The 18,424-nt window shown below is 46.1% G+C and overlaps 1 protein-coding gene across 7 annotated transcripts in view; it reads left to right on the forward strand.

Moving 5' to 3' along the window:
* LOC137524347 (sesquipedalian-1-like) overlaps positions 1-7,625 on the forward strand; it is a 15,507-nt gene extending 7,882 nt beyond the window's left edge. For 4 of the 7 annotated variants that reach the window (XM_068244104.1, XM_068244108.1, XM_068244107.1 and 1 more), the window contains exon 2: positions 3,600-7,625. In XM_068244104.1, coding sequence (XP_068100205.1) covers positions 3,607-4,122 — 516 coding nt within the window. In that variant the 5' untranslated portion in view covers positions 3,600-3,606 and the 3' untranslated portion in view covers positions 4,123-7,625. Of the gene's footprint in view, positions 1-3,262; positions 3,350-3,378; positions 3,458-3,599 lie in introns of those variants that run through there. The other 3 variants (XM_068244103.1, XM_068244106.1, XM_068244105.1) reach the window with 3 other exon arrangements.
* The last annotated feature ends 10,799 nt before the right edge of the window (positions 7,626-18,424 follow it).

The raw sequence follows: 18,424 nt of genomic DNA on the forward strand, positions 1-18,424 counted from the left end.
CAGAGAGAGGGAGAGCGCAGGGGACAGAGAGAGGGAGAGCGCAGGGGACAGAGAGAGGGGGAGCGCAGGGGACAGAGAGAGGGGGAGCGCAGGGGACAGAGAGAGGGAGAGCGCCGGGGACAGAGAGAGGGAGAGCGCCGGGGACAGAGAGAGGGAGAGCATAGGGGACAGAGAGGGGGAGAGCACAGGGGACAGAGAGAGGGAGAGCACAGGGGACAGTGAGAGGGAGAGTACAGGGGACAGAGAGGGAGAGAACAGGGGACAGAGAGAGGGCAGGGTGCACAGAGAGGGAGAGCACAAGGGGCAGAGAGAGGGAGAGCACAGGGGACAAAGAGAGAGGGAGAGCACAGGGGACAGAGAGAGGGAGAGCACGGGGGACAGAGAGAGGGAGAGCACAGGGGACAAAGAGAGAGGGAGAGCACAGGGGACAAAGAGAGAGGGAGAGCACAGGGGACAGAGAGAGGGAGAGCACAGGGGACACAGAGAGGGAGAGCACAAGGGACAGAGAGAGGGAGAGCACAAGGGACAGAGCAAGGGAGAGTGCAGGGGACAGAGAGAGGGAGAGCACAGGGGACAGAGAGAGGGAGAGCACAGGGGACAGAGAGAGGGAGAGCACAGGGGACAAAGAGAGGGAGAGCACAGGGGACAAAGAGAGGGAGAGCACAGGGGACAGAGAGAGGGAGAGCACAGGGGACAGAGAGAGGGAGAGCACAGGGGACAGAGAGAGAGTGCAGGGGACAGAAAGAAGGAGAGGGCAGGGGACAGAGAGAGGGAGAGCGCATGGGGACAGAGAGAGAGGGAGAGCGCAGGGGACAGAGAGAGTGCGCAGGGGACAGAGAGAGGGAGAGCGCAGGGACAGAGAGAGAGAGAGCGCATGGGGACAGAGAGAGAGGGAGAGCGCAGAGGACAGAGAGAGGGAGAGCGCAGGCGGCAGAGAGAGGGAGAGCACAGGGGAAAGAGAGAGGGAGAGGGCAGTGGGACAGAGAGAGGGAGAGCACAGGGGACAGAGAGACAGGGAGAGCACAGGGGACAGAGAGAGGGAGAGCGCAGGGGACAGAGAGAGGGAGAGCGCAGGGGACAGAGAGAGGGAGAATGCAGGGGACAGAGAGAGGGAGAGCGCAGGGGACAGAGAGAGGGGGAGAGCACAGGGGACAGAGAGAGGGAGAGCGCAGGGGACAGAGAGAAGGAGAGCGCAGGGGACAGAGAGAGGAAGAGCACTGGGGATAGAGAGGGGAGAGCACAGGGACAGAGAGAGAGGGAGAGCACAGGGGAAAGAGAGAGGGAGAGCGCAGGAGACAGAGAGATGGAGAGCACAGGGGACAGAAAGAGGGAGAACACAGAGGGAGAGGGCAGGGCACATAGATAGGGAGAGTGCAAGGGACAGAGAGAGGGAGAGCACAGGGGACAGAGAGAGAGAGAGAGGACTCAGGATAGAGAGAGAGGGAGAGTGCAGGAGACAGAGGGTGAGCCCAGGGGACAGAGAGAGGGAGAGTGCAGGAGACAGAGAGAGGGCAGGGCACAGAGAGAGGAAGGGAATTGTGATCAGGTTTTGCTATTTTTAGTGTGAACAGGGCTAAGCCATTAAGGCTCAATTCAGTTTGGCGCAGCTATTCTACATCTAAAAACGTTAATTTGGGTGCCACTTTTTGGCTGCAGACATGTAGAAATAACACGGCGGAAGTAACAGAGTTAGCCACTCAGCTTTAGCGGGTTAGGCACAAATATTGAAAGGGGTAGGCTATTATTACATTACATCAGTTATTTTCAGTTATAACTGAAAGGCACTGGAAGTACAACTGATGTGCAAGGTAATGTCCATGTCTCTCTATGGCCTCTTTCACACCGTAGGATGAAAAAACGAAAGCTTTTTCACGATGCACTAAGGAGCAAGTGTTTTTCAGTGTATAACGTAGGCCTGGTTCACACTGGACGGATTGAAAACCCTCCACTCCGCTCAATGCGATCCGGAGAAATCGCTCACTCCCCAAATTTGCAGTCCATTCGGCGGAACAGGCCAAACTGGATTAGTTCCGGTACTGGACCATTTTTTTTGGGGGGGGGGGGGGGGGGCGCAATGTGAACCGGGCCATAGTGTTAGAGGATAGAGAGACAGTAATTAGCTCTTCTAGTTTGGAGGTTAGTAGAGGGATTATATTCTGGAGAACTGTTCTAGGCATGGATTATGTTAGGATGGAGGCTGAGGTTAAAGGATACCAGAGCTGAAAAGAGTAGGAGAAATGAGGGGGGGGGGGGGCTTTGGGGGGCGGGAGCAGGCATGAACTGGGAGCTGTCCTGATGCCCACTGCTTCCCCCGTTCTCCTCCGCCCCTCTCTTTTACCAGCTACATGCCCCCTGGCAGCCTCTTCCGGGTCAACTGGGTTGGGCACTAGTGTGCAGGCTCTGGCCTGGCTGCGCGTGACCGTGGCCGGGAGTGCTCTGCGCATGATGTAGCCGTGATGTCATGTGCAGAGCGCTCCTGGCCGCGCAATGCAGGACGCACACAGCCGGGCCAGCGCATTAATGCTCAACTCGGCCGACCTGGAAGAGGCTGGATGTTTGTTAGCTCCCTTGTGGGATTAGTTTGATGCACTATGCATGTTACAGGGCCAGAGTTGGGACACATTGGGAATTAGGGGGAGCTTCTATGGCGACATATGTCACTACACAAAAGAATGTAATCTTTTGTAAGGAAGACCACGGCTTTCAACTTAGCTGTAGGAATAGCATTGGTTCCTGCGTGATTGATTTTCATGAAAGCATTTGTATGGGCGTGTGCAAAGGGTTAACTGATGTTGCTGTTGTTGGCTGCACCCCCTTTGGCATCTCCCTTATAACTTATGTAAACGTCCTGACTTGAGGCGATGAGCCTGGATTCTGTGGGGGTTTTTCAATTCTACATATATCTGTAGCATGTATGAGAATTCATAGGTGAGGAATCACGTTACCCCCTACCTTGTAAGTAGGGATGGTCAGAAATGCCGATTTCTAATGCCAAATTTTGTCTTTTTTTGCTTTCTCTGATTGGCCAAATACTTACATTTAAAAGTATTGGACCAATCAGAGAATGTTGAATTTTACCGCGGTAATCTGAATACCATGGAAATTTTTGGCGAATCACAAGACTCAGGAATATTTGGTAGTACCTGAGTCTTGATTTTTTGGTGGAATAATTCTGCATTCTCTGATTGCTTCAGTGCTTTCGAGTTCTGTCATTGGGCTACAATTACCAAGTTGTGGTAATCCGATTTCTGTCCTTCTATAGGAAATGCCTGTTTCCAATCGGAAGGAGGAGTATGTATAAGAGGTCACCTTCCCCTCTACACTGAAGAAAGTGCATGAGAGGTCCTAGGTCAGCCATCACCTTATCCTGTACATTATAAGACATGTGAATAAGGGGTTATAGGTCAGCCATCACCTTATCCTGTACATTATAAGACATGTGAATAAGGGGTTATAGGTCAGTCATCACTTGTTGCAGTGTAAGGAAGGAGTATGAGAAGTCCTAGGATAGCCATTCTCTTACCCTATACATTGTAAGGAGCATGTACGAGAGATCTATACACCTGTCATATCATGGTTTCTCGTGTTTTCTCTTGTAGGGCCTCAATGAAGCTGGATACCAGTTCTCGGCTGGCTTGTTCCCCGGCACAGAAGGAAGGCTATCTGCTGAAGAAAGGGAGCCGACATGCTTCTTATCACCGGCGCTGGTTCCTGCTTTGTGGAAACTTACTCTTGTACTGGGAGAGGCAGGGAGATCCGCAGCCCCTCGGTCTGATAGTGCTAGAAGGGAGCACGGTCACTCTGAGGAACTCCAAAATGGAATACGCCTTCTCCATTTGCTCGGTGTCTCGTGTATATAAAATGGCTGCCGAGAGCCGGAGGGACCTGGAGTTATGGGTGAAGGCCTTGCTCAGTGCCAATCTTGGATACACAAAGGCTCTGCTCGGGGAACTGCATGGGCAGTATCTGGGACTCACACAAGGCCACGCTGAACCGCTACCCAAAAAGCCAGGAGACTCCACCCCTGAGGAACCAGAGTGGAGAGCAAACTTTGAGATTTTACATCGATGGTTGGGCGAGGACATCCTGGCGCTGAGGGACACCAATCTCATTGAATTCTGAACTAGATGTTGTTTGTTAAATAGTAATAAAGTTATATGGCAAAAGTCCCAGTTTTCCACTATCAGTGGTGTTCAGATGACTTGTGATTAAAGGGAACCTGCAGTGAGAGATATATGGAGGGTGCCATATTTATTTTCTTTAAATTTTTTGCTTGCTCTTCCAAAGTTATCTCATTTTCGATAACTCGGGCAGCACTGCTGCAGCCGGCTATACTCAGGCTGCCTCCCTAATGCCTAATGTCAGTGTTACAGTGCCACTCGGTGGTGGAAGAGGAGAGCCGACCTTGCTTCTGGATCAGGCAAATGTCAAGCGCTCCCTGCACCACTCTGCATTAGAGTGGACCCAAATTAAAAATACAAAATATCAGAAATAAAATCTATTTTCTAAATTATAATAATAAATAGCAGCCTTTTTTCAGTTGCATGATGACAAATATAAAATATTTTACATTTATTGGAGGAACGCCTCCCTTCCTTTCATATTGCCGGGACAGCATCCGGCAAATTGATGGAGTAGGTGGTGTCCGGCAATGGAGGAATTGCTAATGGATGCCACCTGTATAACCCTAGTTATGCAAAGAGAAGGGTGAATAGCATGCACTGAAATGCTCATAGGCTTGAAAGAGTGTTTATTTATCTTTGTATGTGTCAGAGTGGTGCAACTACATATTTTGAATAAAAAAAAAAATATTTGGTTTGGGTCTGCTTTAAGCTGCGAGAGGCAAACAGTTAAGTGGCGCCACAGCGCATATTTAAAAAAACAAAATGAGGACGTTAATGCAGTTGCCCGGCAGTTCTGCTGTTCCGCTCTCTCTAATACCTTTAGCCATAGACCCTGAACAAGCATGAAGCAGATCAGGTGTTTTAGAGTTCTGACATTAGCTGCATGTTTGTGTCAGGTGTATGTAATTCAGACTCTACTGCAGCCAAATACTGCAGTTCAGCAGGGCTGCCAGGCAACCGGCATAGTTTAAAATTAAATATGGCAGCCTCCATATGTCTCTCACCTCAGGTTCCTGAAGCTAAGAAAAAAAAAAAAAGATACTTACCTAAGGAGAGAGAGAAGGCTTTGGGAAGGCCTTCCAGTTTCTCTCCTGGTCCCCTTGTTCCAGCGCCGGCTCCCCCGTTAGCAGTCTTCGACTGATGAGTCGGAGATTGCTCTCTATCGTTGCGGGAGGCTTTAGAAGTGTTTGGGAGCCCGAGTGCTCCCATAGATGGGCCACTCCGTACTGCGCATGTGCAAGCACGCTGTCTCGCACCTGCGCAGTGCGAAGCCGCCCGTCTTCGGGAGCACTCAGGGTACCGAAGCCTGCTGCAGAGGAAGGTTTAAAAGGGAACCAGCGCTGGAACGAGGGGAACATGAAAGGAATGGGAAGGCTCTGTGGGACCCAGAGCCTTCCCTCTCCTTATAATATGTACACACCATCCAATTTTCTGTTATAGTTACCTGCCAGATAGATTTTTTTCCAACATGTTGGAGAAAAATCTATCTGGCAGGTAACAGGAAATCTAACAGAAAAATTGTATGGTGTGTACCTAGCATTAGGTAAGTATTTCTTATTTTTCTCTTGTTCTTCTGTGTCTCTTGATAAAGAGCTTTGTCTAATCACAACTAATGATTGCTGTCAGTAGTAAAGTGTAAACAGTGTAAATAATCAAAATTGCCCATTAAATAGAAATTAATAGAAATATTTCAGTTAGGGGAGGATATTCAAAATGGACTCAAAAATAACACAACACTGCTGCTCCTGATGGTCACATGGATACAGATGTTTATTAGAGATTTGGGAAGGTAGCTTGGCTGCAGTTGCCTGGTATACAATCAGGGGTGTAGCTACAAATCCCCCAACTTCACACCCCCTCCCGCCCCCTCTCTTTTCACATCAAGCCGCAGACAGAACGGCCATTCAGAGCGGAGCAGACTGTTCAGTGTCCGCTCCCATTGAATCTTGTTTCCGGTTCACATTTGAAGCAAATGTGTTTCCACCATAAGTTTCTATGGGAGATGCATCCGCTAGCCAGAGAAATCGCATGGGCTGGGACTTTGCATTGCGTTCCGATTGCTATTAATAATATAAGATCCATTTACCGTCCTCTTTTTTCATTCCTCTCTGAATCGGTAAAATGGGCAAAAAGGTACTAATGTGCATTGCAGCGTAAACAGTGTCTTCCTCTTTTATGACCCCACTTCTTGGGGACCTGTCTACCGGTAGTCATATGACATGACCCGACCACAAAACAGTGTGGCCATCACTACTCCCCACACGCATGCCAAGTGTGACCACCAGTGTTGCCAACTCATCCCTTTAATTACTGACACATCTAAGTTATACAGGTTCTGGGGCTACTTACACATAATCAGTGCCTTAACTGCGTCTACCTAGCCATGAAACCTGTATAATTCATGTGTGTCAGTAATTAAAGGGATGAGTTGGCAACACTGGTGACCACCAGGGGCGTAACAATAGCCCATGGGGGAAAGGGGTAGGTAGGGCGGCCCTGTCCTGTACATAATGCAGAACAGCAGCAGAACTTTATATATTACCTACTTCCAGCGGCAGAACAGGTCCTCTGACCAGGCTGGCAGATCTCTGCGTGCAGGTACCCCTCCAAGCAGTTACACCTCTAAATACAGCACACCTTCAGTTCCTTAACACAGGTTTTCTTCTGCAGGTGGGTATATAAGGGTTCACACTATGTGGGTTGCCTAATAAGTGTACTGTAATGCAGTACAGGCTACTCTCACTTGTAATGCAGATCAGAGTGGGCTAACTTACTGCGAAACTAAGGAGAGTGGAGAGGAGAGTGCTAAGTCCCACCCACAGAGGTATTAGAGCATTACAGATGCGAGTGGCTTATCATGATTGGCTGCCTTTTGAAGAGAGGCTTCATGATTGGCTGAAGTGTTGGCAGAAAGTTTTGCAGGACGCGTGCTGCAAGTCCTGCCTGCGGAGATGTCGGAGCCACTCACAGGAAGCGAGTGGGTGCCTCTATTTAGTGATAGCTGCAATCCTTGGATACTGTACCAGCAATTTGTCCAGCCTCGCTATGCAGCCCTAAGGTATACTTAACCTAGTGGTCCACCAAATGTGCAAGTGCTTGTACTGTACCTCCAATGGGAGGACAGAGCTGGTCATTTGCAGCAGAGAATGTACCAGGGCATGCTGGGACATTTCTAGGACAATTTCTTACATAGTAAACTTCCGATATAGTAAAACCACTTTCCCTGGTCCCTTGGAGTTTACTACAGTAGAATCCCTTTTTAGTAAACTCCAAGGGGCCAGGAAAAGTAGTTTATCATGTCAGAAGTTTACTATATCAGAATTGGTCATTCATTGTATTTACAGATGCATTTGCTGGGACCCAAAGGCCTGAGTTTGGTATAGCCAGAGGATTACTATATTGGAGTTTACTATAACATGATTCTATTGCATAATGACATTCTACTGTATATTAACTTTCTGAATTGAATTACTGAAATAAAATTAACTTGTTGATGATGTATTTATTGAGATCCGTATGTATATCCCGTGAGAATATTTCATGTCAACCCTGTGACGATATTTGTCACACTGTGAAAATATTCATGTCACCCCTGTAAGTATATTTATATATTACCAGGGCCAGATTTTCCATAAGGCAATGTAGGCTCATGCCTACAGGCGCCTGATGAGGGAAATGTGGCTTACTTCCCTCCCCTGGTGCTTCCCTCCTTCTCTATGCAAAATCCCAAGCAGAGCCTAAATGAGCGGTTACTCACTCTATCTTGGCATTCCACTGAAGAGATCTCCCGTCAGCCTGGGGGCACCTCTAGCTAACATTCTAGCTACTTAAAGTGTACCAGAGCTGAGGGACCCTAAAGATTTTATACTCACACGAAGCTTCCTCCAGCACCATAAGTACGTGAGTCCCTCACCGTCTTCCCACGGGATGTCGTTCATCCGCGATCAGCCCCGGTAATAGGCTCGGTCGGGATCAGTCTGGGCTACTGCGCATGATGTAACAGCTGGGCCAGCCAGCACACTTGCAGTGTGGTTCGGCAGGGGTGTGTGGGTTCAAGGAGAGCCAGAGCATTTGTGTCTATAGGCTTCTGTTAGGGAAATCCGGGCCTGTATATTACCCTGCGGAGATAATTATGTGTTACTCCAGTAAGGTCATTTATACATTATTCCGGTGAGGATAAGTATATTCTAGTCACTCATGAGAATATTAACATGTAGCCCATATGAACATATTTATACGTCATCCCTTTGAGGATATTTAAATGTCATCAAGTGCAGGAGCCATGTGTACCGTGACTGCCCTATACAGCAGTTTCCCAGCCCTATCCTCAAGGCCCACCAACAGTACTTGTTTTGCAGGAAACATCAAACATTCACAGATGCAGTAATTAGTATCTCAGCAGAGCTGATTAACTACCTCTGTGGATTTCCACAAAACATGCACGGTTGGTGGGCCTGGAGGACAGGGTTGGGAACACTGCTCTATTTTACTACATTGCCAACATTAAGTCAATCCTATACTACTCCATCATCGTATGGTACACCCTGGTGCTTCTGTGAGCGAAAGGTACAGTACAAACCTCAGAGGATCATCACCCCTACCCCCTCTTCTCATCCAGACCCCTCCCACCCTGGCAACAGTTACCTCAACCTTCTTCCATCGAGCCACTGCTAGGGATCAATCTCCACCAGAACCATCAAACACAGGAACTCTTTCTTCCCCCAAGCAATCCAGCTTCTCACCTCAGGCCTCCACATCACCAAACCCCAGTAGCCCACCCACCCGTGTATACAGTGAGGGACAGAAGTGTCCCTCTGGTCAAGAAATGACCAGCCTAAAATTGTAATGGTAGGCTTATTGTAGCTGTGAGCGAGAACAAGAAAATAACCCTCAAAACCGTTATGTACCACAGTTAGAGCTTGATATACACTGTAATGAGTGAAATACGTATTTGATCCTTTATTAAAAGATGACATTACTTGGTGGCAAAACCCTTGTTGGCCATTTCTTGTATTTGACCACCTGGTTTGCACACATTTCAGGAGGGATTTTGGCCCACTCGTCTTTGCAGATCCTCTACAAGTCAGTTAGATTCCCACGGTGATGTATGGCAACTCGAACCTTCAGCTCCCTCCACAGATTTTTCCTTTGGATTAAGTTTTGGAGATTGGCTAGGCCACTCCAGGACAGTCATGTACTTCTTCTTGAGCCACCAATACAATTATAGACTGGTCATTTCTTGGTCAGATGGCAAACAAGCAAAGTCAACAGATCAAATTCTTCTTTCCCTCTCTGTAGGTGTATGCATCCATGTTCAGTTTAGTTATGCTTACCACTGTCTGTTAACTGTTATTGAGCTTGTCTGGGTCAGCAAAAATTCCATGTATGAACCCCCTTTGTACTTGGCAAAGGAATCAAATTCTGATATTATAGTCATCTGTGAGCATATTCATACATTGCCCTTGGGAGGATATTCATACGTCACTCCTGTGAGGATATTTATACCTCACCCCCGTGACTACTGATATCCATGGAGAGTGGGTAGAAGCTGTGGTCACGCTGAACATGAAGTCATGTATCACAGCTACGGTAAGAGGAACTTCCCCAGCACTACTGCATGTCTGAGGTGAGCCCAGATTCACTTCCCTTCCTGTTCTGTAAGCTTTCCAGCTAGCTTGTCACATTTGGGACTTTTATTATCATCCCTCAAGCCCTTTATTATAAAACCAGAAGTTCAGTATTATCATGCAACAACCCCATTTCCACAAAAAGTCTCTTAGTTTTCATTGAAACTGAACAAACATATAGCAAATTGCGCACCTAGGAAACACATAAAAAAAAGCACACCAGCTGCATCTGTACAGCACTGGGCCCCAAACTGTTGGAATGAGTGCTGATCCCTGCAGGCAACACTGTCCACGTGTAAGAACCTTAACCACTTAAGGACCAGGGGATTTTTGGATGATCTGTGCTGCGTGGGTTCTCCAGCCCGCAGCACAGATCGAGTAAAAGGCAGGGCGATCAGACTTCCCCCCCCCCCCCCCCTTTTTTCCCCACTAGGGGGATGTCCTGCTGGGGGGGTCTGATCGCCGCCGCTCTGTGTGGCCGAGCGGGGGGGCTCCTCAAAGCCCCCCACCGCAGCAATTTTCCTACCTTCCTCTCCTTCCCTCCCTCTCGCTCAGCACCGTATTGATGTAAACAGCGGGGATTTCTTCCCCGCGTGTTTACATTTCGCCTGCGAGCCGTGATCGGAGGCAGTTCACGGAGACACCCTCCGTTAACTGACATGGAAAGGCCGTTTCCATGTAAAACCACTTAACACCTAGGTCCGCCGATCGGCTGACCGTGGTCGTTAACCACTTCCCATCCACCTAAGACAAGATGGCGGCGGGACAGGAGCTCTCTCAGCGACGCCATATGGTGTCATCTCACGAGGAGCGAGATTTGAAGGAAGCTTGCACTCGCACAAGCACTCTCCCCCTTCACTGCATGCAGGAGACTCCAGCGATCAGCCTGCCAGCCAGCAACCGAAGCTGGCAGGCTGTTTTTCAGTATTTACTAAGTATATATGTATATAGCGCTGACATCTTATGCAGCTGCACTGCACAGAGTATATAGTCTAGTCACCTAACTTTCCCTCGGAGAAGCTCACAGTCTAATCCCTACCATGGGCATATGGATGTATTGTGTAGTGCATGTATCTTAGTCTATGGCCAATTAAAGGGGAAAACAATTAACTAATCTGTATGTATTTTTTATAACATTTCCTTTTTTTTAACTTAAAATAATACAATTTACAAAATCACAGCAGAAATCAAATAGCACCTAAAGAAAGCTCTATTTGTGAAGAGGTAAACATTTATATGGGTGCTAAGTTGTATGACCCAGCAATAAACTGCCGAATTGTAAAAAATCGCCTGGTCACTAGGGGGGTATCAACCTCTGGTCATGAAGTGGTTAAGAACACCTGAAGTGAGAGGGATAGAGGCTGCCATATTTATTTCCTTTTGAACAATATCAGTTGCCTGACAGTCCTACTGATTTCTGGGGCAGCAGTAGTGTCTGAATCACACACCTGAAACAAACATGCACCTAATCCAGTCAGGGTTAAAGGGAATCTGAAGTGAGAGGGATATGGAGGTTGCTATATTTATTTCCTTATAAGCCATTTCAGCTGCCCGGGAGTCTTGCTGATCTCTTCAGCTGCAGTAGTATCTGGATCACACAGCTGAAACAAGCATACGGCTTGCAATTTAAGTCAGACTAGATTAAGTCGAACTTCAGCCAGAAACATTTGATCTGCATTATTTAAAAAGGAAATAAACATGTAAGCCTCCATATTCCTCATTTCACATCTGTGATGCTTTATAACACAATCAATTCTTTTTACTTACGTGTTGCTAATTTACTGTATTAGTAGTTCCCCCAGATTATTTTTTTTTCTTTAGCATTACAGTAGTTTTCTGTTGCCCTCTCTCAACTTTTTTGAAACCACTGGCTAGCATCAGATTTAAAATCAGCACACTCCCATCCACTTGAGCTGTCAAAACTCCAACCTATGGTGGCGTGGGAGGAGGCCCTGGGCCTTACACTCTCTCCTGAACATTGGTCCAAGTGTTCTCTTACACTAGCAACGGGCAGTAACTATTTCTCACACATGAAGGCTAATTAGAAGGTTCTCCACTGTACCTACCTCATCCCAGACAGGCTCCATGCCATCTCTTCAAATGTATGCTTCAGGGGTTGTGGTCGGGTTGCCACATTTGTTCACACATGGTGGTTTTGCCCTACGGTTATTGGGCACAGAGCACCTCACCTATTAACCTCCTTAGCGGTAACTCCAAGTCAGGCTCTAAAGAAAATCTGCTGCTCAGAACGGTAATCCCAAGCCTGAGTGAGTCACATGTAGGAACTGCAGCAGATCTCTCTGTGGTATGTTTGTTTCCCCATTTTTAGGGTCTTAAAGCTTGTGAAAAATTTGCACCACTTTTAGACCCCAAATCCAGGAGGACCACTCCAGTGAAAAAAGTAAGCAGTAAAATCTAACATGTTTTGGACTAGTCATCTCCTCATGGGGTATTCTCATGGTTTACTTTGTTTTCAAAGGAATTTTCTGAATGGCAGTAGGGAAGTCTGACAAAACAGTGTGCGAGCAGGGAGGCCGGCATAGATCTTAAACTGCCGTTCAGTAACTGCCTTTGAAAAAAAAAGAAAACCCTGAGAAACCCCCATAAGGAGATGGACTAGACCAGAACCTATCCGTTCTGTCAGATTTTAAAGTGCACCTTAACAGAGGGATATGGATGTTTCCTTCCAATACCAGTTGCTTGGCAGTCCTCTTGATCTCGCTGGTTGCAGCAATGGCTGAATCACACACCTGAAACAAGCATACAGCTAATCCAGTCCGACTTCAGTCAGAGCACCTGATCTGCATGCTTGTTCCGGGGCTGTGGCTAAAAGTATTCGACACAGGATCAGCAGGAGAGTCAGGCAACTGGGATTATTTAAAAAGGAAAGATCAATATCCTCAGTTTAGGTTCCCTCTTACTCCTTACTTTTTTCCACTGGAGTGGCCCTTGCATACTGCCACGGGAAATCCATTTCCCCAGATCACTCACTACTCCTTTTGGGAGATAAACCCTGGAGGTGGAAATACCCCCAAAAGGGTTAGCTCAACACATTGCCAAGGCTGCACATTGCTAGACAATCTCTTCAAACTTCCTTCTCTCCGGACCTCATGGTCATTATCCTCACAGATATACTTACATCAGAAATGTTATTAGCAATTATTAGCTATACAATGGAGGTGTTTACCAGGACCTGGCAGCCTTGGCTCTTCTGTACTGACCTACTTATCAGTATACAGTAACTCCATGCTTTATTTTCCTAAGGCCCGGATCACATTGCGTTTTCTAGTCAAAAGGATCCGGGTGAGCGGATCCGGTCTCCGCATCCGGATGGCTCTGTCCGTGGCCCAGTTCACATATTGAAAACAGATCTGATCAATGATTAATCTGATCAGTTTTCACTCAGCAATACATAATCTTCCGTAGCAGCCGGCGGTAGAGGCTTCTTCTTCCGCTGTGCCTACACAGCACGTCACATGACGCGGAAGACGACAGAAGCCTCTACCGCCGGCTTCTACAGAAGATTAGGGATGTATAAACCCTCCCTCACCCACCCGCCTGGCTGCTGCACCCGCCTGTCGCTCAGGTTTGCGTCGGCCCATGACCTTATCCCCTGTGGAATGGTCCGTTTTCCATTGCCCCAATGCTGTAGTATTTTTTGTCCAGTTCCGCTCTGCTAAGCAGAACAGTCTGGAAAATTAGGGTCTGCAGCAATTTTTAGGTCCGGGGACTGGAACGTATCCGGACGCATGTGAATGAATCCATAGGTTAACATTAGATATTTTCACATCCGTTCCGTTTGTACAGTATACGTTCCGGTTCTGATCCGGAAAAAAACAAACCACTAATGTGAACCGGGCCTTATGCCAATGTGCCCTTGAACATTAGGCTGTGATTTTCTATGTCCTGCAATGTGGTTCTGTCCGAGTAGCAGAACGGTAAGTCTGTGTTTTCTTTAGTTGATAGTAAAGTACTGTGTGACCGCTGTTCTGTTTTGATTAGATTGTTTAAAGTTGTTTATATGTCTATACAAGCAATAATATTGCTCTGCCCCTTCAGGATGTATAATCCCATGTTTGTAACATTTGAAACCGACTTCATGTCCAATAAACTGCAGTATACTCTCATTTTACAGTAGAATCATTTTACAGTAAACTTCAAGGGGCCAGGAAAGTAGTTTACTGTATCAGAAGTTTACTAGATCAGAATTGGCCACACATTGTAGATTTATACTCTTCATCCTCCTGTTTAGTAAGCCAACACCTATTCAGTGAGGAGGCCTTGGGCAAGACTCCCTAACATTGCTACTGCCTACTGCGTGCACCCTAGTGGCTCTAGCTCTGGTGCTTTAAGGTTTACCAGAGATGAAATGTGACATAGTGAGATAGGCACGTGCATATACAGTGGCAAGCATATAAAACACTTATGCTGTGCTCCTTTTTTTGTTTCCCTGCCTGAGAGAGTTTATAATTAGCTGAGGAACTGACTGTTTTTCTCCAGTCAGGACTAAGTCAGCTCATTGATAACAAATTACAGCTATAAAACACTTTCCTAAGCAGATACCTGGGCTTTTTCCTGTGAGAGGAAAAGATAAAAAGGTCAATAGTTTACCTATTTTCACTCTGGGACTCTTGACACACCGCAATTGAGCAGAGACCATGAAACATGAAATCTGCTTTGTAAATGTTTATACATAAAATAAAACCTTGCAATATCTAAGAGAGTCATTTTAGGAGTAGAAGGAAAGATCCAATTGTTTATCTCCATCTCCGGTTCACTTTAAGACCACCAGGAGAAAAGCTTGGTATAAATGTTCTGTGTCGTGTTTTGTCTACACAGATGCATTTGCTGGAATCTGAGGACTGAGTTTACGATATCCAGAGGATTACTATATCAGAGTACACTATGAGATTCTACTGTAAACTCTGCTATAGTAAACATTTGGATATAGTAAACTAAATGTCCAGGTTCCAGGCAAGCACAATAATAAGTATATAGAACTGATATTAGAAATTCTGTTATAGTAAACCTGGTTTTTTGGCCCCTGTTGTATTCGGCTATAGTGGAAAGTGGGTGGGTGCATGCGTCATACGTCAGTCAGAGACCCATGGTCATTGGGCGGGCTGGCAGCCACTTGTAGCCTACTTGCTACATGCATGCTACTCTGGGCCTGTGTGAATTACCTCAAAAGCACCAGCTGGTGAGACTTGTGCTTCCTGTGTAAGATGCTCCCTAATTACTGAGGGAATGGCCTGTCATCTGTGACTTGCTTGTGCATGGCTGCAATGCTACAGTATCCTCATGCTGCACAGACATGTGGACAGAGGAGCACACTATCAGTGCTGTATCTGTATTTACTGGTGAGACATATGCTTCCTGTGCAAGCTGTTGCATGCAAATCCCTGCTATTGAGCACTGTGCATTTTGATCTAGTTTGTCCATGCTTGCTGTCTGAAGCATTAAAAAGAAAACACGACTCCCAATTATTGGCTGAATTAAGATACAGTACTATAGTATGCTTTATGTGCTTGAGTATGACCATTTCTAATATACAGTGGGTTGCAAAAGTATTCGGCCCCTTTGAAGTTTTCCAAATTTTGTCACATTACTGCCACAAACATGCATCAATTTTATTGGAATTCCATATGAAAGACCAATGCAAAGTGGTGTACATGTGAGAAGTGGATCGAAAATCATACATCATTCCAAACATTTTTTACAAATAAATAACTGCACAGTGGGGTGTGCGTAATTATTCAGCCCCCTGAGTCAATACTTTGTAGAACCACCTTTTGCTGCAATTACAGCTGCCAGTCTTTTAGGGTAAGTCTCTACCAGCTTTGCACATCTAGAGACTGAAATCCTTGCCCATTCTTCTTTGCAAACAGCTCCAGCTCAGTCAGATTAGATGGACAGCGTTTGTGAACAGCAGTTTTCAGATCTTGCCACAGATTCTCGATTGGATTTAGATCTGGACTTTGACTGGGCCATTCTAACACAAAGATATGTTTTGTTTTAAACAATTCCATTGTTGCCCTGGCTTTATGTTTAGGGTCATTGTCCTGCTGGAAGGTGAACCTCCACCCCAGACTTAAGTCTTTTGCAGTCTCCAAGAGGTTTTCTTCCAAGTTTGCCCTGTATTTGGCTCCATCCATCTTCCCATCAATTCTGACCAACTTCCCTGTCCCTGCTGAAGAGATGCACCCCCCCCGAGCATGATGCTGCCGCTACCATATTTGACAGTGGGGATGGTGTGTTCAGAGTAATGTGCAGTGTTAGTTTTCCGCCACACATAGCGTTTTGCATTTTGGCCAAAAAGTTCCATTTTGATCTCATCTGACCAGAGCACCTTCTTCCACATGGTTGCTGTGTCCCCCACATGGCTTGTGGCAGACTTCTTATGCTTTCTGTTAACAATGCCTTTCTTCTTGCCACTCTTCCATAAAGGCCAACTTTGTACAGTGCATGACTAATAGTTGTCCTATGGACAGAGTCTCCCACCTGAGCTGTAGATCTCTGCAGCTCGTCCAGAGTCACCATGTGCCTCTTGACTGCATTTCTGATCAGCGCTCTCCTTGTTCGGCCTGTGATTTTAGGTGGATGGCCTTGTCTTGGTAGGTTTACAGTTGTGCCATACTCCTTCCATTTCTGAATGATCGCTTGAACAATGCTCTGTTCGATGTTCAAGGCTTTGGAAATCTTTTTGTAGCCTAAGCCGGCTTTAAATTTCTCAATAACTTGATCCCTGACCTGTCTGGTGTGTTCTTTGGACTTTATGGTGTTGTTGCTCCCAAGATTCTCTTAGACAACCTCTGAGGCCCTCACAGAGCAGCTGTATTTGTACTGACATTAGATTACACACAGATGTACTCTAGTCATTAGCACTCATCAGGTAATGTCTATGGGCAACTGACTGCACTTAGATCAAAGAGGGCCGAATAATTATGCACACACCACTTTGCAGTTATTTATTTGTAAAAAAATGTTTGGAATAATGTATGATTTTCGTTCCACTTCTCACATGTACACCACTTTGCATTGGTCTGTTACGTGGAATTCCAATAAAATTGATGCATGTTTGTGGCAGTAATGTGACAAAATGTGGAAAACTTCAAGGGGGCCGAATACTTTTGCAACCCACTGTCGTAATCTTCTGATATGGAAAACTACTTTTCCCAGTCCCTTGGAGCTTACTACAAAGGGAATCTACTATATTTGAAACTAAAATCAGCACACATTTTTCATTAAAAAAAAAAACATTTCCCACTTTAAACATCTGACAAATGGCCTTTGTATCACTTTCAATTAAATATAGGGTTTAAAACATTTTGCATCATTGCATTTAGTTTGACGTGCATTTTACACAACGCCCCGACTTTTGGGTAACTTGATTGTAATAATCCACTCTGCAATCAATTATTTTACCACCAACTAAAAACCAACACTGCAGATGGATTGATTTTAGTCCTTCATATGAATAAAAGAAAATAGAGCGATAACTGAATATCGTATGGCCAGTTTTAGATTACATTAAAGTAAATCTGAAGCCTAATTTAAAACAAAAAGATACTTACCTAAGGAGAGGGAAGGCTCTGGGTCCTACAGAGCCTTCCTGGTCTCACCTTCCCCCGCAGGCTCCTCCGTTTGAATCTCCTGCTGCGGGAGACTTCAGAAACACGGGCTCCCAGAGACCGGTGGCTCTGCGCTTGCACATGCGCAGCAGCCTGTCTTTGGAAGCCAGAGTGTTTCCGAAGACTTCAGAAGCCAGCCCAACCCTGAAGAAAGCAGTCTGCAACCCATGGGTCACAAACTAATGGGAGAGCCTGCGGGGGAACGCAGAGACCGCGAGAACGGGAAGGCTCATGATCCTTAAAGGGGCACTACAGCTAAAAACTGTAAAATGTAAAATATGTGCAAATATATACAAATAAGAAGTACATTTTTTCCAGGGTAAAATGAGCCATAAATTACTTTTCTCCTATAATGCTGTCACTTACAGTAGGTAGTAGAAATCTGACAGAAGTGACAGGTTTTGGACTAGTCCATCTCTTTATAGGGGATTCTCAGGGATATATTTATTTTCAAAAGCACTTAGTGAATGGCAGTTGCTCTGCCCAACTGCCAAAAAACTGTAGCGAGCAGGGAAGCTGGCCAGCATCATTGTTTAAATCCTTTTTAGGGAATGTCTTTATAAAGAATAAAAACCTTGCTGAGAACCCCCTATGAAGAGATGGACTAGTCCAAAACCTGTCACTACTACCTACTGTAAGTGACAGCAACATAGGAGAAACGTAATTTATGGCTCATTTTACTCTGGAAAAAATGTACTTCTTATTTGTATATGTTTGCACATATTTTACATTTTACAGTTTTTCACTGTAGTGCCCCTTTAAGCAAGTACCTGTTTTTGTTTTAATTTAGGCTTCAGACTACCTTCAAAGTAAACCAGAGACGAATAATAGTTAACATTTTATACATCCCTGGGGCTTCCTCCAGCCCCATTTGCACCGATCTCTCCCACGCCACCGTCCTCAGCCTTCTCCAGCCCGTAACTTTGGCCAGTCTGAGCATGCGCAGTACTATACTCCAACGGAGAGAGCGCACTGCGCATGCTCAGACTGGCCGCGACTGGCCAAAGTTATGGGACCGGAGCTGGAGAATGCTGAGAACAGT

Source organism: Hyperolius riggenbachi, chromosome 7 (genome assembly GCF_040937935.1).
Source record: "Hyperolius riggenbachi isolate aHypRig1 chromosome 7, aHypRig1.pri, whole genome shotgun sequence".
Classification (NCBI taxonomy): domain Eukaryota; kingdom Metazoa; phylum Chordata; class Amphibia; order Anura; family Hyperoliidae; genus Hyperolius; species Hyperolius riggenbachi.